This window comes from Vicugna pacos, chromosome 22 (assembly GCF_048564905.1).
Source record: "Vicugna pacos chromosome 22, VicPac4, whole genome shotgun sequence".
Classification (NCBI taxonomy): domain Eukaryota; kingdom Metazoa; phylum Chordata; class Mammalia; order Artiodactyla; family Camelidae; genus Vicugna; species Vicugna pacos.
This window is the reverse complement of record NC_133008.1, coordinates 22,703,649-22,728,245: the sequence shown is the minus strand read 5'-3', so window position 1 is coordinate 22,728,245 and position 24,597 is coordinate 22,703,649. Positions and strand designations below refer to the sequence as shown.

At 51.6% G+C, this 24,597-nt stretch overlaps 1 protein-coding gene across 10 annotated transcripts in view; it reads right to left on the bottom strand.

Moving 5' to 3' along the window:
- The window catches only part of EPS15L1 (epidermal growth factor receptor pathway substrate 15 like 1), an 82,889-nt gene that overhangs the window by 28,073 nt on the left and 30,219 nt on the right, over positions 1-24,597 (bottom strand). For all 10 annotated transcript variants that reach the window (XR_012063160.1, XM_072947455.1, XM_072947453.1 and 7 more), the window contains 11 exons: positions 22,285-22,442; positions 20,151-20,307; positions 19,802-19,887; positions 17,192-17,264; positions 11,247-11,408; positions 10,539-10,736; positions 8,878-9,042; positions 4,071-4,194; positions 3,100-3,150; positions 1,917-2,053; positions 639-699 (listed from right to left, as the gene is read on the bottom strand). Coding sequence is in view for 9 of the 10 variants with exons in the window: in XM_072947455.1 (XP_072803556.1) it covers positions 639-699; positions 1,917-2,053; positions 3,100-3,150; positions 4,071-4,194; positions 8,878-9,042; positions 10,539-10,736; positions 11,247-11,408; positions 17,192-17,264; positions 19,802-19,887; positions 20,151-20,307; positions 22,285-22,442 (1,372 nt within the window). In the remaining variant the exon portion in view is untranslated. The remainder of the gene's footprint in view (positions 1-638; positions 700-1,916; positions 2,054-3,099; positions 3,151-4,070; positions 4,195-8,877; positions 9,043-10,538; positions 10,737-11,246; positions 11,409-17,191; positions 17,265-19,801; positions 19,888-20,150; positions 20,308-22,284; positions 22,443-24,597) is intronic.

Below are 24,597 nucleotides of genomic sequence, written 5' to 3'. Positions count from 1 at the left end.
GGGGAGGTTGAGAGGGAGGCAACCTGCCACCCACAGGATTTATGCGGGGAGGTCATCTGCAGGTGGAGCTTTCTCCTTTGGTGGGTGGGGCGATCTGCCAGGAGTAACCCATGAGCTCATCCGTGAAATTGAGCTCTGTAACTAAAGCGCAAGATGCTCGGTGAGACGGCAGTACCAAGTGGGGCCCGTTCCCAAAAGCAAGGAGGAGTCCGCAAACACTCCTCTCCCTTAAAGGCTCGAGAGCTCACCTAAGAGCTTTATAATGTGAGCGAAGTTTCCCTCAAACACAGCGGCCACAGCACAGGCCTTAGAACCCTGGATTCTTTCAGGAAAAAATATCCAAAGGTATAAACTGAAGATTCATTAGGAGGAATGAGCAAACAGTAACTAACACACTGGTGTTTGTACCGACTTAATCCCTACTGCTGCCACGCTTCCTTTCCAGAATGATGCCAGCTTTTGCTTGGGAAGACGAGCAGCCAGCGGGGACTGGCTCTGGCTGCATGGCCTCAGGTGAGATCTGGGTGCCGCTTCCTAATGACATCAACACTGAGAACACACCAGCCTTGGAAGTGAGTGGGCCCTCCCCTCCCACTGCCTGAGGGAGAGTGAGAAAGGAAATAAGCCATCAAGCTCACCTGATCCTTTTGAGGAGACACTGGAGGATGAGAAAGGGTCACTGGATTCAAAGGGGTCAAGCTGAGTGAAAGAAGAAAGGAGAGAGTGAAAAGCAGTTTCTTTGTCTACCATCCATTCATTCAACCACAAACCTGACATTTACACACACCGTATGTGCCACCCAGGCATGGTGGGGAGGATGAGACGATTTAAACGACAGCAAAATCCCAACAGACCAACCCCTTCTGCAGGTAACACCTATCAACATTCTGGATACCCAACTCCAAAAAAGCAACCACCTGAAGACTCAGGAAGTGAACCAAAGTGGGAAGACTTTGGGAGAGAACAGAAAGTTGGCAGAAAAACCGGTACAAGGTTGAGCTTTCCATTTTGACAGCTGTAGTCTGAGAGTATTGGGAGGTTACAACTCCAGTAGAGAACTCATTGTCTCTCTGGACTGCAGCTCAGAGGAGGAAGCCCCAGGACAACCACAGGCATGAGAAAGGGATGTGGGATCTGGAAAGGAGAGGCATGGGAGCCCCAAATTCCACGATACGCTCTGCCCAAGTCTCAGGCTGACCCCTGCACTGGGTGTGGGCGGGCTCCCTCAGAGCAGCCTACAGCTAGGTGACAGAGAGAGGGAGTCCACAGTGCGAGTCTCACTAAGTCAGCTTTCTGCTGAAACAAAACCATCCACACTCTCTGGAGGAATGCAGCAGAACCCAGTCTCCACAACAGAGCACTCACGGCACACAGAATACATTTCTACGTTATTCAACACACAGAGAACCAGAAAACTGTGGTTCTCAAGGGAAAAGACAACCAGTGGAGTCAATCTCCAGATGACCCACACACTGGGAATTCTCAGATGAGGATGACTTTAAAGCAGCACTAACTGTTCTTACAGAGATAAAGGCAAACACACTTAAGATGAATGAAAAGACAATGATTATCACTAGAGAAAAAAAGGGAACTTTTATAATAAAAGACACAGTCTGCCCTGACCTGGGTTCACGGACTGCTGGCTGTGACACCCCGCTTCATGGGATGAGCCTCCCTCCACAGGGACCAGCAGAAACGGTCACCTCGCTCTCCAGTAAAGAGGCTCAGCCTGCAAGCCAGCTCCTGGAGAATTGCCCAGCCTCGCACAGCCCCACTCGTCAGGCTTAGCGAGCACAGTCCAAGTGATGGGGGCCCTGGCCCGGTCCACAGAGCTGGGGATGGGAAGGGCTGCCTTCACCCATGCAGGGGGCGCACATGGGTAGCACAGGGAAGACGGCCTTCCTGGGGTCACTCACCTTTGAAGGTAAGGAAGGGTTTTTCGTGAATGGGTCTGAGGTAAATGGGTCATTCTTTGTCTGTTTCTTAAAGAAGTCGTCAGGGGCAGAGCTACGGAATGGGTCGCTTTCTTTGAAAGGATCCCCTCCGAAAGGATCTAGAAGGTGTTTTGGAAAGAGAAGGAAAAAACACCCATGAAGAAACATTATGTTTAGTGAAAGAACCCAAATATAAAAGAACACCCAATTGACTGGTGCCATTTACATAAAATTCTAGAAAAGGTAAAAATAGCGACAGAAAGCAGGTCAGCGGTTGCCAGAGACCTGGGGGTAGTGGGGAGCACCAGGGGACTTTTCGAGATAATGGAAATGTTCTCTCACATATCTGTCAAAACTCATCCAACTGTACGCTCAAAATTGGTGAGTTCTGTTGTGTATAAATTATACCTTTCAATCACACTGATTTTAAAAATAATATAAACAAACAATGTGGGTAAATCCACAAAGAAAGCAAGCAAAGTGGTGGCTGCCAGGGGCTGGGGAGGGGGAAGGGGGAGATTGCCCATGGAGACGGGGCTCCTTTTGGGGTGAGGAAAACGTTCTGGAGCCAACAGAGCTGCTGGCTGCACAACACTGAATGGGCTAAAGGCCACTGAAATGTGCACTTTAAAATGGTTAACTTGTGTTATGTGAAGTTTGTTAATTGTGTTGTGTGAATTTCACCTCCATAAAAAAAAAATAGAAGGGGAAAAACAGATAGACAGCACGACCCCAACACCATACCCAGAGGGCGGCCATTCCCCTCGAGTTCTGGGTGCGGGCCTGGGGACGGGATGAGGGGGGAGCCATCACCATCAGGACGGAACAGGTGCTAGGCTTCTGCACAGTGCGATGGCTGTCCCTCCCAGCCTCCTCCACCCTGCCCCTGGTGCGCGTGAGCAGAAGTGCCAGTGCCTGCAGGGGGCACACAGGACCCCTGATGCTGCCACAGGTGACGCGGGTGGGCACAGGTGACTGAGGAGGGCTGGTGGAGGCTCCTTCAGAAACTGATCTGGCAGGGGAGGCTGGAAGGTGTTTTTCCATTTCCCTCAACCTGAACTAGGCATGGAAATATTCTGAGAGCTAGTCCACAAAACTTTTCTTTTTAACAAAGGCCTTTTTTCTTTCTTCTTCTTCTTCTTTTTTTTTTTTTTTTTTTTTTTACCTGTTGAAGCTGTCTGTTGTTCAGCAAAGGGATCACTCTGGAACGGGTCACCTGGATTGGAAGAGAGAGGAACGTTCGGCTCTGTGGTAGAAATGACCCTGGCAGAGCAAAGACGGACAGCAGGGGCGGCCACTGGCCGAGGTGGTTTCTCATAGCGAGGACGGCCGAGGTGGAAAGAAGAGTGCTGCTCGCCGCTCGGCATGGCCGAGGGACAAGTGGGGGCCGTGGGACAAGCCAGCACTCACCCTCTCCCCTCCACGTGTCACGGCCCCAGCCCTCACCCCATCCCACGACCCTGGGACCACCTCCCTGGGCCACACGGCAGCCCTGGAGTGAGGCTGAGCTCCCATCTAAATCTGCACTCTGGGTGGGAGCTGCTCGGCTGTCTCTCAGACCTAAGGGGCTTCCACTCCACGTCTAACACTGGGAAGTGCTCCCACTGCCTGCTCCCTTCCTCGGCATTTTTCTCAGAAACTTACAGATAGCCTTCCTGGAAACACTGTTTTGCTCTGCAACAAATGGAGAGACTTAGGAAATCTTGTCTGTAGAATCCTGTTCAGGTACTCTTGGCTTGTGTGTGGCTCTGGGTGAACTCACCACGTAAGACTTCAGATACTTGTGTGGGCATCTGCTGTTTACTGGGTGGTTTCACAATCATTACTACATCTGATTATCTTATCAGTCCTGCGAGGCGGATGGGAACTGGGCACCCAGAGTCTCCGGGCCAACCAAGCAAGCCGCCCTTGAACGTGGGCGTCTCTCAGTGAGCTTGGAGCTCTCCCCCGACCCCTAGATCTTTAGTTAACCAGGTGAGGTGAAAATCTCAAGAGGCCCACTACGCTCAAAGAATTCTTTCCCTCTCCCACTTCAGAGGGTGGGATCTCCTAACTGTTCTAGTCACCAGGCAATCCTAAAAGGCACAAAACAAACAGGCTTGTGATGAGAAAGTAAGTGGGTGCCAAACGAGATACCTTTGAAGGGATCGGCTCCTTTAAATGGGTCAGATTTGAAGGGGTCTTCTGCCTGGAAAGGATCCGGATGCAATTCCTGGGCGTTGTTGCTAAATAACAAGGCTTTATTTTTGAAAGGATCATCCTATAATTTTGTGAAGAGACACGACAGGGATTTAATTATTTCATATTTAAAGCAAAGTACAGAATTCTATACCTAATGCATATATTTCCCCTTTAAGTGATGTGACCTAAAAGAAAATGATTGTTAAAAAAAAAATCACCAAAGAAAGATGGCCTTCAGTTAATAATAATGTGTCAACACTGGGTTCACTAGTTGTGGCAAATATACTGCATGAGGTGTTAATAATGGGGAAGCTAGCTGTGGGGCAGATGGGAACTCTCTGTACTATCTTTGCAACTTTTCTGTAAGTCTTCTAAAATGAAAGTTTATTTAAAAATCATTGAGTGGGAGCAATCGAGCGTCCACTGCTGGATGAATGAATAAACAAAATGTGGCTTGCACATACAATGGAATACTACTCAGCCTTAAAAAGGAAGGGACTTCTGACACATGTTCCGTGGATAAACGTTGAAGACATTATGCTCAGTGAAAGAAGCCGGTCACAAGAAGACAAATGCTGTGTGATGCTACTTATATGAGGTCCCCAGAGCTATCAAATTCAAAGAGACAGAAAGCAGAACAGTGGCTGCCAGGGGCTGGGGGAGGGCGGATGGGGAACCGATGTTTAACGGGTATGAACAAGCTCTGAGCTTAGCTGCACAACATGAATATACTTAACACTACTGAACCGTGTACTCAAAAAAATGGTTCGGATGATAAACGTTATGTGTATTTTACCACAACTAGAAAAAAAAAATTTTTTTAAACCACTGAGTCAGAAAAAAAAGTCACATGTTGGAAATGTCAGAAAGAAAATGTAACAAGCCACCCAACAACGGTAGCCAGGGGCCGTTCAAAGGTGTGCCTCCCTCAACCACCTTCTCGGAGAGTATGTACCTATGTGGGCATTTTGAAAAATGCTGTTTCCACATCAAGAAACCTGAAGCTATTTACATCCTGAGAGGAAATGAGTGCTTATGCAGTTAGAACATAACTACTAGAGCATACACAGCACTTTGCATTTTTTTTAAAGTACTTATTTCTAGAAACAAACAAGCATATTTAAATCAAAAGAAAAAAAAACCTTGCTTTTGAAGAGCAAGTTTTTATAGTGGAAAATGATCTGGGGGGAGGGGGCACACAACATACGCGGGAACAATGCACTTGGGTTAGAAATTCTGAGATATTTTGGTTAATAAAGACACACCCTCAGTGAAAACACGAAGGTTTCACTATGATATTAAAAAGCACAACATCCTCACCGAATCTGGGCAATGTGTCAGCATCCATGGAGCTGCGAACTCAGCCACTATTGCAACTGACAAAACCAAATGATTAAAGAGCTGAGGCTTCTGTGAAAGCATGGATAACGGTCACAGGGCAACGACGTCAAAGGTGCCAAAGGAAGATTCCTAAAGAGGCTCTGACCCCCCTGAGCCGCTTGACTTCGGGAGTAGGACGGGGCTCAGAGGTGCCAGGCTAAGAGGAAGCCATGGGTTTTGGAAGGATGAACCAACACCCCTTCCCTCTGCTGAAGCCAAAAGGATGTTCCTTACCTGAGAAAGGGCCTCCAGCCACAGGGCTTCCCGGGGTGGGGAAACTGAGCCAGTTCTCGGGCAAGCACCATGTCTGGCAGCAGTGCACAGACTCAGTAAGGATGCTGCGGCGCTAACTAGCGTGAGATGCATGCACCAGCCAGCATGCAACCAGGTCTGAGACACAGGTCAGTACCATGGAGAAGTCCTAATCTAAGGGAACGGTAAGGCCGGCGTGGAGAATAAACCGCTCGCTCTGTACCGCAGGGGAAAGAACCTAACTGCTCCAGAAGAACAGAGAGAGAGACGATGACCTGGATAGAGGGGTGCATTAAGAAGGACCACTTGGCCTCGGAATGGAAGCTTCTACTTAGTTTTTAATTGGCACTGATGTACAAATCGCTTGGTTTGGTTCTGGTTTTTTAAAATGTTTTCAGTTGTCACTTGGAAGACTGACAAATTGAACAGTGGACAATGGCAGAGGAGACTGATTCTGGCGACTCTGGTCGTAAGCCCCTGTACTGAAAAGTCAGGTCTGCGACTGTCTGAGGCAGCAACCAGTCCCTCCCCTTCAAAGGAGAAGCCTAAGAAGACCCCAGCAGGATTCATGTGGTTAGGGTAACCACTGGTGGCTCAGATTCCATTTGACAGATAAAGAGCAGAAAACTAGATTTCCCCTGGCACAGAGATGCCATAAACTCCACCATCCACTGACCACCTACCAGTGAGAACAGACGCGCCTGCCAACCTGGGAGATGCAGTGCGGGAGACAAGCCCCGAGGCAGAGGGAGACAGCTCGAACAATGAGCTCGGTGACTAGCCTTAAGTTCTGCATCTTTCAGGAAAGAGACATGGTAACTCTGAAAGGGCATCAAGGTGACATTCTGTGATATTCTTTCCCTTTAGATGGGGGCTGAGCAGTGGTGTGCTGGTAAACCAGCTCTCTGAATAAAGCAGCCCTGATCGCTAGCTCCTGCCAATCCCCATGCTGTAAATACTCCCATGAGGCTGACGTCAAGTTACCACAGGTTGAACAACAGCTTACAAAGTTCCTATTTAATAATCGGCTCTGGAGAGTCAATAAAACTGGCTCCAGTGTGCCAGGGGATGTATGCTGCAGATAACCCCATCTTTCGCAAGCTCTCGGCAAGATGGAATCTGGGATGATTTAGGTCCTCGTCTCTATCAGACAGGTTGGCTGAGTGCTGACTTCACGGACAAGAGGCCAGTAGTCTCATCAGCGGAGGAGAGACAAGAATTAAATGTGGCTTTAAGAATCCTGCTCTCTTGGACAAAGTACAACCATGTGAGCCTAACACTAAACTTAGTAACCTCAGTAGGCCTGCCCAGACTTAGAAAGTTCTAGATGCACCTCTTGGATTGCAGTGTTCTCAGGAAACTAAAGCCCTCACTTTCCTCCCCCTCAAAGAGAACTAAGAGAGGTCCCTCTCCTCGAAGCAGTCTTGAAATGTCCAGGAGTAAACAAAAAGCCCTCTTCAAAGTGTTTATTAAGAAATGGAAACAAACCAAAAAGTGCTTTAAAAATTGTATTTGTACAACGAGATAAATATAGTTTTTCTTTTAGACACTGGTTGCAAGTTTCTGTGTAACAGATCTGATGTCAACATTTCAAGATGAATTGACTATCATGTAAACGTTGCCCTGCTTATAAAAGGAATAAAGATAAAGGTAAAAAATCTGTTGGGGGAGGGAAAAAAAATCCCTGGCCACGTGCAAACTGCCACTACACTGCCAACTTTTTATCCAAGGAAACCATTCTTATCAAAGCTTGCAAAAGGGTTTGAGAGCGAGCTTTTGCACGGACTAAGGTGGAACGGGGCAAGCCGCAAGCCGTGCGAGGGGACGGGTGGCAGGTGGGAAGAGCAAGAGCAGGGCGATGGGGCTGGAACGCACACACCGAGACTGCCGGACGGCCAAGCGGGAAGTTCACACGGTTCGGGAAGGATGAATGGACAGTAAAGCTGACGATGGGCCCTGAGCAGACATGGAATTCGCTTGTTTACAACTCCATGGGAAAAGGAACGTGTGAACAGCAGAGGGAGGCAGTGATGGCCAGAGACAGGAGACAGATGAGAACACCAACAGCGTCTTGTAAGCGATTGGGGGAAGGAGGCATACGCTTCCCCATAAATTCCTGGGACGGAGGACTTGGCTACTGAGAAAAGAAACATGTCAAGAAATGAGCACAAAGAGCTGAGTCTCACATTAAGAGAGACAGAGAGACTGAATTATTACAGGGAGGGGAAGGAATTCACGCAGCAAACAGAGCCAGGGGCAGAGGGAGGGCTCGGAGGAGGAGCCCTGGAAGAGAGCTGGCAGTGCGGGGCGTGCTGTGAAAGGCTTTGGGAGCAGAGCAGGACAAGCCCACCGAGACCCAAGTGTCCTGTTGGCTCCCACGATGGCACAGACACGCTCTCGTCAGGCAGGAGAAATTGGAAATGGCACATGCCAGGGCTCAGGGCTGCGACAGCGGACTCCGGCGGGAACAGAGGACAAAGTAACAGCTGCAGGATGTCAGCAGCCTGAGGGCCTGCAGAAACCTGAAAGGCCCACAGCCTCTCGGGCCTCCACCAGGGCGCCCAGGGTCTTGAGGTTTGAAGCAAAAGTGCAGAAGTTTCGAACGTAACCAAAATTTCAGGAGGCCAATTCATAGGTGACACAGCAACACCCGGTGGGGCGGGGGCTGGCGTCCTTCTTGATCTTTATCTGTGCAGTTGATTTTCAAGGTGCTCCTTGTGAAAACACACACACACACACACACACACACACACACACACACACTCCTCTGGCCTCCCAATTAGTAGAATGTGGGGTTTCACAACGTGTGAGAGTTGATCCAATTTGGCTTAAGTTTGGGAAGCCCTCCAAATTTGGGTGGTTGGCCCAGGGAGATGGAGGTCTTTCAAAACTGATTTTACAAAGGATTCCGGCCTCTCCTTGGCTTTGTCCCAGATGCCAGGATGGAGTGTAGCCCCGCACACTGGGCTGCAGGGCCGGTGGGGACTCGCAAAGCGGCAGCGAAAACAAGAAACACCCTGCACTTGGATAGACTCAAGATTGGCAAGCGCTGGATCCAGTGGGCGGGGCCTTCTCTGATCGCAACGTGGGGCCTAATCCCGGGACTGGAATACGTTTATTCGACCTTTACCATGGCTCCAAAGCCGCCCCTCTCTGTCAGGGAGACGCCCTCGCTCAGGTCTGCTAGGTTGGTCAGGCTGGCGCCGTGGGCCCCGTCCAGCACCTCGTCGTACTGCTCCAGACTCCTGTGGGCTTCCTGGTGGCTTTCATGCAGCTGGGAAAGCTTGCTTCTTGCCTGTACAACAGAGACATCGCCGGCATCAAGTCGGGTAGGGAAAAAGTATTAGGCAAGGCATTTTTTTCTCCTAACATCCAACCCTAGATGATTCACACTGGTAACTGAATTACCCGTCTACGGAGTAGACAATCCCTGTTGCCATGTTTATGAGAAGCCAGACTGCTCGTAAACCAAGACGAAAACCTTCTGACTGCCCCAGGCAGCCTTTTTGTATCCCCAGGCCCCAAGGGAGGCAAGTGTTCAAAGAGACATTTGTTGATTCGGACCGAACTGAAATTGGACAAAACCCAGATTCACAATCTATTCCAAGTGATACTCGGCAGTTATTTTCCTTTATGGGATTTTTATTATCCCATCTGCTCCTCCTTGTTCCTGGAGACGGCATGTGAGGCCAGGGGAAGGCAGGCAATCTGTGAAGTCACACAGACCCCAGTTTTATCTCAGCTGTCTCAGACACACTGCGTGACCTCAAGCTGGTGACCTAACCTGCTTCCTCTTCTCCAAAACAGAGCATTAGAAATGATGGGTAAGATACCTCTCGCAGCATCTGGCAGGGTGGGTCCTAATAAGCAGCAGATATCACTTTTAATATCATTATTACTATCGCTAATGTGAACTCATGTCTTGGATCCTATCTGTATTTTATAAACACTAAAGGCTGGGAAGGAAAAGATTAAAGATAATCCTACAGATATTGATTAACAATAAAGGACACTTCACGGTATTAAATCCCTGAGTGGTACATGTTTGTGACCAACTTTTGCCTGTAAACTGGCAAAAGGAAAAAAGAGATCAATTCGGTCAAGAAAGGAAGCAGAAAGATGCATTTTCATGTTGCCAAGATCAAAATCACCCCCACCGTGTAGCCAGGACATCCAAGGGCCAGCAAGGAGGCCTTTGGCTGTTTCATACAGGGGAGCAGGGAAAGAGCCCTCCCCCTGCTGGCAGGCAGTGGCGGCAGGCCTTAAGGACTTCACACGGGACGGGGATGCGTGTCTGGACAAGGGCCCATGTGGGGCCATGTTCCTTAGAAGATGGGGCCATCTCGGCATGCTGGCCTTCGAATGGCATGAGGACACAGAGGTGCTGGAACACGTCTGGGACTGTGTCCTTCTTCGCTTGTGTGAGGACCAGGCTGGCAAGAACATTTTCCAAACCCAGAGCTCTGTCCAAATGAGTTAACTTAATGTCCTCATCCAGCCCCTGCCCACTCCCCAAAATGATGTGTACTCGGGGAGAAGTGGGAGGACAGTGAGGCAAAGCCAACACCTCCAGGCCAAAGTCAACATGATGCTGGAACACATGCTGGGGGTTCCAGCACTTAACTCCCAGGCTTTCGAGACAAGAATCTAAAGTAAATGAGGTGAGCAAGAGCAGAGGAAACAACCACTGGGACCGCCGGTCGCACAGACCTCCGTGACAGCTCTGCTCACGGCAGCCACGCCACAAGGCAGGAGACCCCAGAAGACCCGGCCCCACCGCCTCGGGGATACCTGGTTGATCTCATCTTGCGTGGATTTCAGGGACTTGATGATGGTTTCCAGTTGAACTTTCCCGGCCTGAATGCTCTGCTCCAGCTGCGTCTCCTCCTGCTGCAGTCGGCTCAGCTCAGATTTGGCCCGGTTCAGGTCGTCCTCCTGGGACTTGAGGTCGGACTCCTGAGACTGGATCTGCGTCTTCAGCGAAGAAATCTGAAACGAGATGAAACGTGACTTTAAGGAAGAATTCTGGTTCTTAAAATAAGTTGACCCAGGGAGGCAGACACCAGCCTGAGAGCCAGGTGCCTGGCTTCCTTATAGCGTCCCTTCTACACACCTGGGCCAAGCACAACAATCTGTCCCCCAGGGCCAAACGTCCCCACAACAGGCCTCAGAGGGAGATGGAAGGGTTTTACAATCTCCTGAGGCTGCAGCCTCCCTGGTTTGTAACAAGCAGCAAAGACACCAGGGGAGGGGAGAGAGGCATGCTGTGGGGCACGGGCCAGGGTGGGGTGTCCACACACGGGTTCACACTTACATGTATGACATGGTGGATGAGACTGCAGTCAGGCCACTAATGCTTAGACACCTTCTCAAATGATATGTTCAACTACTCTATTAAACCGGTCAGATGTCAGCCCTGATCCAAAGTCACAGTGAGCCCAGGGAAGTCTGTAAGACGCCGCCTCACTCTGCTGGGCACGTGGCGAAGGCGACACTCACCATCTGGGTCTCGTCCTGGCACTTCTGCCTGACGTCACTCAGCATGTCTCGGAGCTTGGCCTTCTGCTGGTCCATTTCGTCCAGGCGGTCTTGGGCGTCCTGTTTCTGAGCTTCCAGCTCTTGCAAACTGCTTGTTTCCCGGTCTAAATCATTTTGTAATTCCTAGGGAAGGGTTGCATGAATTTACCTGAGCCTCATGAAAACAGGGTAGGTATATCCAAGCTAAGACAAAGCCTGGGCTGAAGCCTTTGAGAGGTCCTACAAAACAGCCCCCTCCCCAGGCCTGGCATCCCACAAGCACCGCAGTGAACACCGCACACACCTCAGCCTGGCAGCCCCAGCTGAATCTTTCACTAAATCCCTTAGCAAACATTTACTGATGGCCTTCTAGAAGCCAGGCACCAGGAGAGGAGCTGGGTTCCTGGCAAGAAGAGTTCTCCAGTGACGTGTGGTCAAGGGTGAGGAGTGGAGAGGCATCACCCAAGCACAAATGAACCGAGATGAACAGACAGCATAGGTGCTGTCTGTCAGAATCACAGGGTGTGGGGAGAAGAGCCCCACAGAACACCACTTCGATGGACCCTAAGGACGATCAGGAGGTAGCCAGGTAAAGAGCCAGGAATGCGAAGAGTGGATGGGGCCGCAGAGGACCCTGAAGAGAAGGGGGTGTCGTGCTCCAAATGGATCAAAGGGAAGTGGGGTGTGAGCACCACAGGCCATGCCCCGCAGCCCACGCCGATGAGACGGCACTGGCTTCTGCCACGGGAAGCCCCTGAGGACGTCCAAACGTGGGACTGGGGCACAATGGTTCCCAACTGCTAGAGCGCCTCCAAGCGGGCCACATCTATCAGTGCAGAGATCCTGGACTCGATCACTAGACTTCCAGGGAAGGGATCCGCGAGGCGAATGGCGTTTGTGAAAACATGCCATGGCTGTGACAGCAGAATCTATCAACAGTGCAAATTTCCCCAGGCGCAGGCGGCTGAGAGACATGGCACCTGGCGCCTGAGTTACAGGGTGTGATGCACCGCATCCCGGCACTCGTGCAAACAGGAAGGGGAGAAGATGCATAGATGCCTCGCCTCAGACACACATGCTCTCTCCAGACGGCCTCCCGGGAGGGATTGCCTGGACCTCTGGGGGCACAGGGGAGGGCAGGAGGCTTCTCCATCTCTGATTTTCAGCCAGGCAAATGTCTTATCTACCTGTGACGTGAATAAATAAAAGCAGAGACAGGATGGGAGAGGAGAGTGTGGCCCGTGGGGCTGACAGACGGAGTCGGGATGGTGGGGAGGTGGCTCAGGCTGGGGCTAAGGGGGAGGTGATAGCAGCCTGGGGAGATGGTGGCCGTGGGAATCCAAGAATGGGAGGACTTGCGGGGACTGCTGAGGGGTCAGGGAGGACAGGAGTGGTGAGGCCGATCCCCAGGGCTGGCCTGCACTCACGTGGTGGATGTCATTTCAGAAGAAAACCCGAAGGAGGTGCAGGGTCTCCGTCTCCCTGCTTTCATAACAGAAGTGTCATGGCTCTCGCCTCACTCAACAGCCAAAACACACCTCTCAGTTATTTTGGGGGGCTGGTTCTCTGCTCCCCGGTCCCCTTGCCCTCAACCTTTAATTTGAGGCATGGATCTCAAGTCTGACAAGTTTGGGGAAGATGACACTGAATGTTTGAAAAGGGGCTCATGGCAGAGAAGAGATGTGGGTTTGCCACATCTGAGGGAAGGACGAGTGATGCGAGAGGGAGGAGGGAGGAGGGTCAGGCCCAGCGTGGTAGCTGGGACACCAGGCAGCCAACACCCTGGGACATCAAGGAACCTGGGCCTCCTTCCGTACTGGAGAAGGAGCCGCGCAAGAGCCTCACAAGAGGAGGGCCTGCCAGCTGCTAGTTAGGAAGGGTGCTGCGGTCAGGGTGGGGGAGATATGTGAGCAAAGGGAAGACAGAAAAAAGCCAGGCAATCTACAACTCAGTGCAAGCCCCACAGGAATGCCAGCTGGCTCCTGACAAGCAGATTCCAAAATTCATAAGGAAATACAAGGGGTCCAGATGAGCCAAGACAATCTTAAAAAACAGGAAGTTGGAGGACTCATACTTTTTGATTCCAAAACTTAGTACAAAGCAACAGTAATCAGGACAGTGTAATGCTGGCCTAAGGAGAGACACAAGACCAATGGGATAAAACTGAGAGTCCAGAAATCAACCCACACACCTATGACCAACTGATTTTTGAAAAAGGTACCAAGACCTTTGGTGGGAGAGATACCAGTCTCTTCAACACATGGTTCTGGGACAACCGGCTCTCCACGTGCAAAACAATGAAGCTGGACCCTACCTCACACCATATATAAAAGTTAACTCAAAATGGATCATAGATCTAAATGTAACAGCTAAAACTATAAAACTCTAAGCAGAAAACATGGGGTAAATCTTTGTGACTTTGGATTTGGCAATGGGTTTTTGGATACAACACCAAAAGCAAGAGCAAAAAACGGAACAGATAAACTGGACTTCACCAAAATTTAAAACTTTTCTGTTTCAAAGGACAACCATTAAGAAAGCGAAAAGACAATCCACAGATGGGACATAATATTTGCCAATCATATATCTGACAAGGGAATTTATCTAGAAAATATAAAGAACTCTTACAACTCATCCATAAAAAGACAACCCAATTAAATAAGGGGCAAAGGATCTGATCTGACTTTTCTCTGTGCAAGATCCACAAATGGACAATAAGCACATGAAAAGATGCTCAGCATCATTAGGGAAAGCATTAGGGGCAATGAGATACCTACCACTCCACATCTATCAGGGAGGCGATAATAAAAAAATGGGAAATACCAAGTGTTGGTGAGGATGTGGAGAAACTAGAACCTTATGGCAAGAATGTAAAATGGTGCTGCCACTTTGGAAAACAGTCTGGCAATTCCTCAAAAGGCTAAACAGAGAGTTACCATGTGACCCAGCAATTTCACTCTTAGATTATACACCCAAGAAAAGTGAAATCATGTGTCCACACAAAAACTTCCATATTAATATTCTCAGTGGCATTACTTGCAACAGCTAAAAAGCAGAAAATCCCAAATGTCCATCAACTGATGAACAGATGAATAAAACGTGGTCCAGCCATAGAGTGAAGTATTATTCAGGATAAAAAGGAACAAAGCACTGACACATGAAACATGAATGAACCCTGAAAACCAAGTTGAATGAAAGAGGCCAGACACAAAAGGCCACATAGTGTATGATCCTATTTATACGAAACACCCAGAAGAGGCGAATTCAGAGACAGAAAGTAGCTCAGTGGTCGCCAGGGGCTGGGGAAGACTGGAGGGTGCTAATAGGTATGGGGTTTCCTTTTGGAGCAGTGAGAATGTTCTGTAATTGACTGCGGTGATGGCTGTACAGCTCTGTGCATGTACTAAAAACCACTGAATTACACACTTTAAATGAGCGAATTGCATGCTTGTGAATTACATCTCAGTAAAGCTGTTGTTACAAAAACAAAACCAAACAACCAGGCTCTTACTCTACCATAGCGACAGACATGGAGAGACCCCCAGGGCAGGATGGGAAAGGGGAGGCCTGTAGGGGCTAAAGCTGAAGCTCCTGCGGCTTAAAACCAACTGTAAACTGACCTGAGGACCGAGGCCTCCTCCTGGACACTGGACACTGACCTGCAGCCTGTGCTAGTTGGTGTGGCACAAGATCTGTGAACAAACCCACCTGGGAAAAGGCAGCAGAGCCAAAGTCACACCTGGCTTTCACAGGAGAACTTTAAAAATAGATATATAAAGCTCAGGACCGAGGAGCTGCCATCACACCACAGCAGAGCCGCGTCCTGGCCCGAGCACAAGCGAGGCTCCCATGGAACAGGGCCGGCCTGGCTAGCGGTGAGCTCCCTCCAGCTCTGGGGGGCTATTGGGGCACTCAGGGACCACAGCATCTCGTAGGCTGCAGGCGTGTGCTGTCAGAGCCCACCAGCCAGGGCCCTGGTGGCCTTGCTGAGCCTGCCACAGACCAGAGAGGACAGTACCTCCAGACATCAGAACAAGTCTCTGCAAAGACCCAACAACTTTCTCAGAATCGCCCGAGACCCGGGGACTGGCTTCCCTGGTAGCTGAAGGACACACAACACCCGATCCTCGGATGCGGGAATGCAACCTGGAGCCCGTTCAGAGTGACCCACACAGTGGGAAGGAGAACCACCCACATCCACGTGGCTGCCCAGGCCACGGCCAAGGAGAGAGGAAAGATGAGGCCAGCTCTGCCACATGAGAGAGCTGAAAGGATGGAGGGTGAGGCGATATGGGTGATGGGGAACTGTGTCTGAGGGATCAGTTCCAGGACACGCGTGGGAATCAGAAGGCTGAGGTGAGAATAAATGACAGGATAAACGTACAGGCACCCAGAAAGACAGTCACGTCACCTGTGGTCTTATAAATGAAGCAGCTCATTTGAGCAACAACAACAACAAAAAAAAAACACACATATACAAAAACACTTAATGGTAGAAGCAGGCTGGTCCCTGCCTTCTGATCCAGAACATTCCAGGGGACCATCTAAGGCCCAATCCTCGATGCCAATGTGTACAGAGTGAGAAGCCAGGAAACAAGGGTCTGGACACTGCACAGTGTGAACCAATGAGAGTCCCAAAGCATCCACCCTACCTGCCTTGTGAGCAGGCTGAGGGGAGGAGGGAAGGGCCACCCAGCACCCCATGAGCCCGACTGACTCTGGCGTTGCTCCCCCTGGCCTGGCTCAGGTCCACACCCTACGAGGTGGCCCGGAAAGAATCAGCCGCTCCCCTGGCGCACACCGCAGCGAAACACTGCACTTGGATCTGTGCCAAGAGCAGCTCATGCACTGATCCTCACTGCCAGGTGCACAGACAGAATTCGGGAGGCCAAGCCACCCACCCATCATCTCCCAGGTGGGACGCAGTGGGGCTGGAGTGCCGACCGCTCAGCCTTGTCCTCTCTCCCCCAGCGCTGAGCTCAGAACACTCCAAGCCCCTGAGCAGTCCAAGTGGCACAGCTCAGCTGCACTCTCAGGGCCTCACAGCCAACTGGAGTCTCTGCAAGCGGCAGAGCCTCTCCATCCATTCAGACCTGGGACATCTCGGGAACCAATGTCTCTTCAAGGGTGGAGCCCCAGGCGCTGACCTGTGCTCCTGGCACAGAGTCCTCTCTGTCCAGACAACGGGGTGAGCGCTGAGCACCTGCCAGACCCAGTGCTCCAGCCCCACAACTCAGGAAAGCAGAACGCTCATTACCACCATCATAGGAGGCCTAGAGGTGCTAAGTAACTTGCCGCAGGCCACACAGCTGCTAAGGAGAGCCAGGTCTGAGCCTTGGTAGTCAGACCCCCCAACCCCAGCACATACACAGAGTGCCTGCCCTCACCACCACCCACAAGGAGATTCTCCAAGCAGGACTGTCCTGAGAACAGGTCACTGTCTGAATCTCAAAAATTCAGACAGAGTGAAAGAAACCAGACACAGAAAGCTGAATGTTGTGTGATTCCCTTTATGTGAAATGTCCAGAATAAGCAAATCCATAGAAACAGCAGACTGGGGTTGTCAGGGTCTAGGGGAAGGGGGGTAGTGGCTGCTAATGGGGTTTCCTTTTGGGGTGATGGGAATGTTCTAGAACTGGACAGAGGTGATGGTTAAGCAACAATGAATATGCTAAAAACCACTGAGTTGTACACTTCAGAACAGAGAATTTTACACTATGAGAATTCTGTATCTCAATTAAAAACAAAATAACTGTCTATGGCTATAGGAAACTCAAAACTAAAAACCACTTGGAAGCCCCCAAAAGCTCAAGTTTCTAATGAGCGCACAGCTGCCTCCCTTTGCTCTGCTCTGCCACCACCGCCGGGAACTCCCTGCCCTGCATTTGACACAAGGTCCGTTCGAACAAAACAAGCAACATGCTCACCTGTACTTCATTGGTTTTCTGTCTGATTGCCTCTTCTTTTTCTCTAATGTCTTGTTCCAGTGAGTATTTCTCCCTGAAATATTTTAAAATATTTCATGAAGCATGGATAGAGTAAATTGACCGCCCTGTGGTATCCCAGCTTCTCCAGACCCAATCCTATCCATCCCACAAAGACCCAACCCAGCTGGCCCCTCTTAGTGGGGGAGAAGTCTACCACCTCTAGGGACCTTCTGCTTAACGTAACCTTCGAGTGTGGGTGGAACCTGGGATGCGACAAGGCTTCGCTCCCATCCTGGCCACGAGAGCCTTTTAAAGCAGAGAGTGTCAAAGCGATGCCCTAAGTGAGGAGGGCTGGATGGGCCCCCACTGACTTGAAGATGGAGGGGTCATGGGGCAGCCTCTCAGAGCAGAACAAGCCCCAGGCCACACCCAGTGCAGAAAGGAGACCCAAGAATGCCAGCTTTGAGGAACTGGATTCAGATCCCCACCCACTCGGCCAACACCTTGAAATGTGCCTTGTGAACCCTGAGCAGGGAGCCCAGTTGAGCCCACCTGAACTCCTGGTCTACAGAGCTGTGTACTGATAAACCTGCACTGTTTCCAGCCATCCACACACAGCAAGAGAAAACAAATACACTCTCTAAATCCTACGTTCACTCGCTCATGAATGGTGAGCATCTACTGCTCAGAAGCACCAGTGCTGAGCACATGAGGACACACGGAGAGAGCCTTCATGGGGCTCACAGACCATGAGGGAGACAAATCAACACACAAGTGCATACAACTAAGTACCACGACGGGAAATCCAGTGGGACAAGGAAAGGGGGTGGGGAGTGTCCTGCACAGGATGGCCAGGGAAGGACTTTGAGGACATGGCCTGTGAATAGAAATCATGGCGGAAGAACATTCTAGTCAATGGGAACAGGAAGGCAAAGCTCGGCCGGGGGAGCCATGCTGAGAAGTTTGGAGTGATGCAAAGTAGGGTGGGGGGTTCAGAGGGCCGACAGCAAGAAGCAGCAGCGCGGGTCTCCCTGACCCACCCAGTGCCCCTGGCTACTCCCTCACAGGAGGCTGGGGCTGGCCCTGCCTGTCTCCTCAGGTGCAAACGGCCCCTACCCCAAGCAGCAAACAGCCTTGCTTTCCTCCTTAGAGACTGAAGGTTTGTGTCCACCTCCTGCCCCCCAATTCGTATGTTGAAACCCTAACCCCCAGTGTGATGGTATTAGGAGGTAGGGCCTTTGGGAGGGGATTCGGTCAGGAGGTGGCGCCCCCATGCATGGGATGAGTGCCCACATGAGAAGCCCCAGAGAGCTCCTCGCCCCTTTCTCCATGTGAGGACCCAGTGAGAAGACGCCGTCGATGAACCAGGAAACGAGCCCCACCAGACCCTGGATCTGCCTGCACCTCCATTTGCACTTCCAGCCTCCAGGATGGGGAGAAGCACGTGTCTGCTGTTTAAGCCGCCCAGCCTGTGAGAGTCTGTCACAGCAGCCTGAAAGCACTGAGACATTTCTCTCATGCCTGAAGGGGCTGCCTCAGTGGCAAGAACTTCATGTGGACAACAAACCCTGCCTCCCCTACCAGGAGCCCAGCACTTGTTCAACAGTAAGCCCCCTCCGGACACCGGGCCAGACATGAAACAATTGTTGAGCATCTGCATGTTCACTTCCATGAGCCTAAGAACCACCTAACGATACAGCATCCTCTTTAGACCCAACCCACTGTGACTGGCTCACGTCTCAAGGGGAGAGGCATGTCCGCCGAGCCTCTAGTCAACAGTCCTGAAGGTCACTCTCAGAGCCACCCAGGCCTTGGCTTCCTGCTCACTCTTGCTCTGCACACATGTGCCTCTCATCTTCATAGGGAAACCCTCCAGGCTGCCAGAGGCTGCAGAGCTGTGAAGAGGCAGCCCTGGCCAGACTCGGATGCCACTGTTCCTTCTGAGACCCTGAACCTCATATTACAGGGCACCCTCCACCTAATTAATGGGCCCACTAGGCTCTAAGACACTGGCCCTCTGTCCTCACAGACCCTCTCAGCCTTACCAGGCTGCATGTGCTGACCTCTTGTGGGAAATATGGCCCCAGGCATCTAGTGATGGAACACTGGCATGACACAGGGAATCTGGCTTCAGCTGGCAGCCAAGGCTGAGGCTTTGTGGCCGGCCACCCACCTCACCAGTCCCCATCCCAAGCCCCTGCTTACAGGTGGGGAAACCAAGGCTGTGGGCGCAGGGAGTGGAGACAGAGACCTGGACACAAGGCCTCTCTCACAGAGTTGAGCTGCTGGCCCCAGGCTCATCATCTGAGACTCAGTCACTTTCCGCGCTCAGAGATAACAAGGCCTTCCCGAGGTCGGGGTGGGGTGCCCTGTGGCTACCTAGCAACAACGTGCCTGAGACCCCACAGCCCACACTGGCTCCCACTGAGGATGTCACGACTCGAGCTCATTACATCAGTTCAGGAACTCAGGAGAATTTGCATCCCCTTTGTTTCTACTGAACAAACTCGTGATGGTCAACTCACCACGTGGTTCACAAGCCTCTGCTACTTCCGATGACAACCTGGGTTAGGGGTTCCGAACCTGAGGGGAAGAAGACCTTTAACGTACCTTTGTAACTGGGCAATCTCTTGACTGATATCGTCCAGTTCCTTCACACCAGTAAACTCCCCTGATCCAAGAGAACTCGAACTGTCCTAGAACCAAATTCAGACACAGAATTACAAATTGTAGGCTGACCTCACCCCACAGCATAGGCTAGCAGGTGTCAGAATGGGGGATAAAGTCCTCCAGCTCCAGCCCCCAGCCTAGGAACTACCTGGGCAGCCCAAACACACCCACAAGCCCCTGGGGAAGGCAGGGCAGACTGCCAGCGCCCGCCTGCTCACATGGGCGGCCAGCGCCACCTGGTGGCGGGAAGCGACGCGAACACGGCACGGGTGGGCCAGCGGCTACTCACCGGGATGGGTGTGCCTCTCTCTGATGGCGGGACCATGTCCGGTGAGAGGACTTGAGGAGGGTCGATGCCTTTACTGACCTTCTGCTGAATGAAATACATAGCTAACGCGAATTGGTCTTTGCTTAACTTCCCCGTTTGCCTCGTATCGGCCAGGGCCCTGGGAGAAACGTGGGGATGCTAATTACACATCACAAACACCAGAATCAGTTCCAAGTCCATGGAACCCACACTTAAAAAAAAAAATAGATGATGACAATGATAAAAACAACAGGCCACAGCTGCAGCCACTTGTCTACTGAACATACCCTCCCGGGACGCAGTCCCCACCTCCTACCCAGAGCTTCAGGGCAGGAGGGGGCTCCTCTCTTTGCTGGAGAACCATCAAGCCCCATCCACGGGTGTTGGAGCGGTGCCTTGGGAAGCCCTGTGAGCAGCTAGGAAGGGTGCAGCTGGCTCTTGACGACGTACAGGCGGTAGACTGCGATCACAGGCTCCCCTCTGTATAAATGAAAGCCGGAGCCGCATGCACACACTCAGACCTCTAGCTGGTTCCTCAGCCTTGGGAAATCTGAATGGCTTGGGCCAGTGGTTTTCAATGGGGATGACAGCAGCACTGGGGTTGTCGTTATGAGGGGACACGGCCCAGAAAGCCAGGCACGGTGCTATATGCACAGGGAACAGTCCCTTGCTGCTAAGATGCCCCTGTCCTCGTGGCCTTCTGGTGTCCTGACTGATGGTCAAGGTGGCATGTAAGCTCTGGGACACACAGTCACCGAGAGCCAGCTGCTATGGAACAGGAAGCCTCATGCAGCAAGGACAAGGCCTTCACGTCTGTGAAAAGTGTCATCCCTCACTCCCTCTGTCCACTCAATACGCAGTCTCTCTCCCACTGCAGGGGGAATTATTGCAAGAACAAAGAAACCATGTCCTAACGCAGAGCAAAGATGGGCCAGGAATGTTTAATAGACGTGGGGCCCAAACACCGTGCACAAACAAGGCTGGAAAAGAGCCCACGAAATGTCCCGATTAGAGGCCGGTTAAAAACGTCACTGTTCTTGCCACAGTTCAAGGGCAGAGCGTGACAGTCTTCCAGGGCAACTGATTCTCCTTGGTCTGCCAGCGAGCGCCGGTCGCGCCACACACCCAGCCCACAGCCGCTCTGGGGCCAGGCCCTGCTCCTCCACGTGCATTCATGACTTCACTGTGTCATTTACGTGTTGTCATGCCTCTTGCAGGCTGAGATACATGTCATAAATTACTTTCCTTTAAGTTACAATTGGGGCATAATTTGAATTCTGTGCACATCCATTTCAGGGTGATAAAGGCGGCACTGCGTTTTACTGGCTTCTGAAAGCAGGCACCGGGTCTGAAGGCACCTCCCCCAGCTCTTCTGGGGACTGACTAGAAGGGACAGGCCCGTTTTCTCAGCAGGAGCTTCACCTCGGACGTGGCCACCTCTGAGTTACTGTTAGGGAGTTTTATTTCCCCGAGTCACTCAGTAATGTGCTAAATTTCACAGCTCTGTTTGGAGGGGTTCACCCCTCCAGAGTCACACGGAAATTCTCTTCTTACAATTCCCAAGTGAAGCCCTCCAAGACCCAGGCTCTGAGGAAAAAGCTAGAAGGTGACGTTCATGACTGGCCAGTTACCCCAGGAGCCATCCCAGGGCCTGGAGGAGACTGGGAGTGGAGCTGGCTCCTAGACTGGCCCTGAAGTGCAGGCCCCTCCAGCCGCATCACTGACCTTCTTGGGCAGGGCCTCCACAGGGGGCCCACAGCCCTGACTGCCCAGCGTGGCGCTGCCAGAGCCTCTGGGGCCCTGGCTGCACCCTCCCCCTGGAGGGGGAAGGCCAAGCACCCGCACCCCCACCGGCTGTAGTAGAGGCCGCATAACCACTGGCAAGAACTGGTCTCAGTCATTCAAACAGATAGACCCAGAGCTCTCTAGAGGGACCACCTTCCTGCTGGAGGGGACTGAACAGACATGCACGGAATAAAGGGTACAAGCCTTTCCACTTGGCCCTCATTGCCGCCTCTCCCGTCCCACTCGCCACTTCCAGCCCTGAAGGGTGAGCCACCCACAGCCATCACCCCCCACAGCGAGGCCTCAAACACTGAGAGGCAGAGGTCCTTACCATATGTGTGCTAGAAGGTTCTGGGTGAGACCCGAGTGCATGAAGATCTCCTTCACCTCCTGGCCGCTCACATAGCCGTCCAGGTCCAGGTCGGTCTTCAGGAATATCTCGTCAAATCGCATCTTGTCTGCCACTGGCACCACCCAGTTTACTGTTGGCTGAAAGGGTTTTTCAGAACAGTTAACCCTCAAGCTTTTCATCACCCACAAATACTCACTAGGAAAGCATTTTCAGGCTCCTTTTAGCAGAAATCCCTCTATGAGCAGAGAGGGCAGACAGGATCCCGGGTCTGTAAGTGGGGAAACTGAGGCTCAGAGATATTAATGCTGCTTCAGTCAGTCTCAGCCAGTGGCCTGGGTCTCTTTCCACCCCAGCACAGTGCCCTGAAATCCACCAACAGCCCTTCCACCCCTGCTGCCTGGGACATGAAGGAAAACGGGTCTCGTCAGGGGGTCGAGAGGCACGCCCCTGGGATCTGGGAAGAGCCACCAGACCATCAGGGGGTGGGGGCATGAGGGGGCCAGCCTGCACCCACCAGCAACTCCAGCCCCACTTGGCCCCTCATCAGTAAAACACACCACCACAAGCCTATCCTACGGCACTTGAGAGCTCAGCAAGAATTCTGAGACGCAAGGTGTCGGGTCCTGCAAAGCAGTAGCTCGTGCAGGTCTAAGTGACTGGCCTCGGCCCCGCTCCTCTGGCTCCATCTCCCCATCCCTCCACTCGCCCTGCCCCAGCCTTCTTCCTATTTTAAGGACACATTAAGCACTCCCACTTCAGAGTCTCACCATGCACAAGTTCTCAGATGGCTTCTCATCATTCAGGTGACATCAGCTTAGCTGTCCCCTCATCAGTGGCCTTCCGGCTGGCCCATCTGCAGGAGCATGCCCCCTCCTCACCCTGACACTCCAGGCCAGACCCTGTCCTGCTTTCTCATGGCTGGTGGGCCTTCCCTAGTCTACTGATTCGTTCAGCGTCTGTCTTCCCGCTAAGGGCAGGGATCTGCGACGCAGTGGGCATGGCTGCTGAGCTGGTAAAGACACTCAGGCGGGGCCACCTGGGGCTGGCCCTCTTCACAGAGAGCCATGTTCAACTCCCTGACCATCAGCCAGGCCTCTCCGATTGGCCTGTGACCGAGCCTCGACCCTCTCTGATCTCCTCTTGTTTTTGATTCTAGGGTATGATGAGCTCCTTGAAAATGAGCCTCCCAGGTCGAGTGTTTAACTTTAAAAGTATGTCATGAGCAAGAGAGACCACTGTCCTATTATGCGCTTCTCATTTTCATTTTTATCATATTCCAAAGCTGCATGGTGGTGCTGGCTGGCCTTCTTATCACAACTCATTGCTATGCCTTTGAAACCACAAACGAGGCAGAAAGTGAAGCACAATTCCAGATGGAACTCACATTCACGTTCTTGCGTGTTTCAGACAGTCTCCAAGGTGCCCTTTTATAAAGAGCCATTGCCAGAACAAGAAATGTCTTTTTTGATGTATAAGATACAGCCACACGGGGGCAGGCATAGCTCCGTGGTAGAGCGCGTGCTTAGCATGCACGAGGTCCTGGGTTCAATCCCCGGTACCTCCATTAAAAAATATAACAAGAATAAATAAACGAATAAACAAAAATAATTACCTCCCCCTAAAACAAACAAAAAACACTTAAAAAAAAAAGATACTGCTGCGTGGAGAGTTGGAGCCGCTTCCTGCCTTCCTAACACCAGATAGATGCCTCCCTTACTTACCTGATTACTTGATATATTTACTGAGCATCAAAGTACCAGAGATTCTTCTAGATCCTGAGATTATAACCCAGAACTAACTCTGCTCTCCTGAAGCTACCGTCTGGATGGGGAGACAGGAGATACACAATTAATCATGTGAAGGCCAGGGGTGGGAGAGCTAGAAGAGTGTGGGTAGAGGGCGGCGGCCCAGGGTGCGTGGGCTGTCGGTGTGGTCACCCCAGCCTCCCCGTGAGCAGAGGCCTCACGATGCCAGATGCCGTGGTGCCATCTGGGACTTGCCCTCCCAGCAGAGGGACTGCCAGAGGCAGGAGCGGCAAGGGGGTGATTAGAGCACCTGGAGGTGGGACTGTGCTGGGTGTGTTTGGGGAAAGGTGGTGTTAATATGCAACTGAGTGAGAAAGTTAATCTGAATCCCTGTTGCTATGGTCTAAATGTTTGTGTCCCATCTCCCCAGATTCAAACATTGGAAATCCTAATCCCCAGTGTGATGGTATCACATCGTGAGGGCGGAGCCCTCATGAATGGGAGTAGTGCCCTTATAAAATGGACCACCAAGAGCTCCCAAGATCCT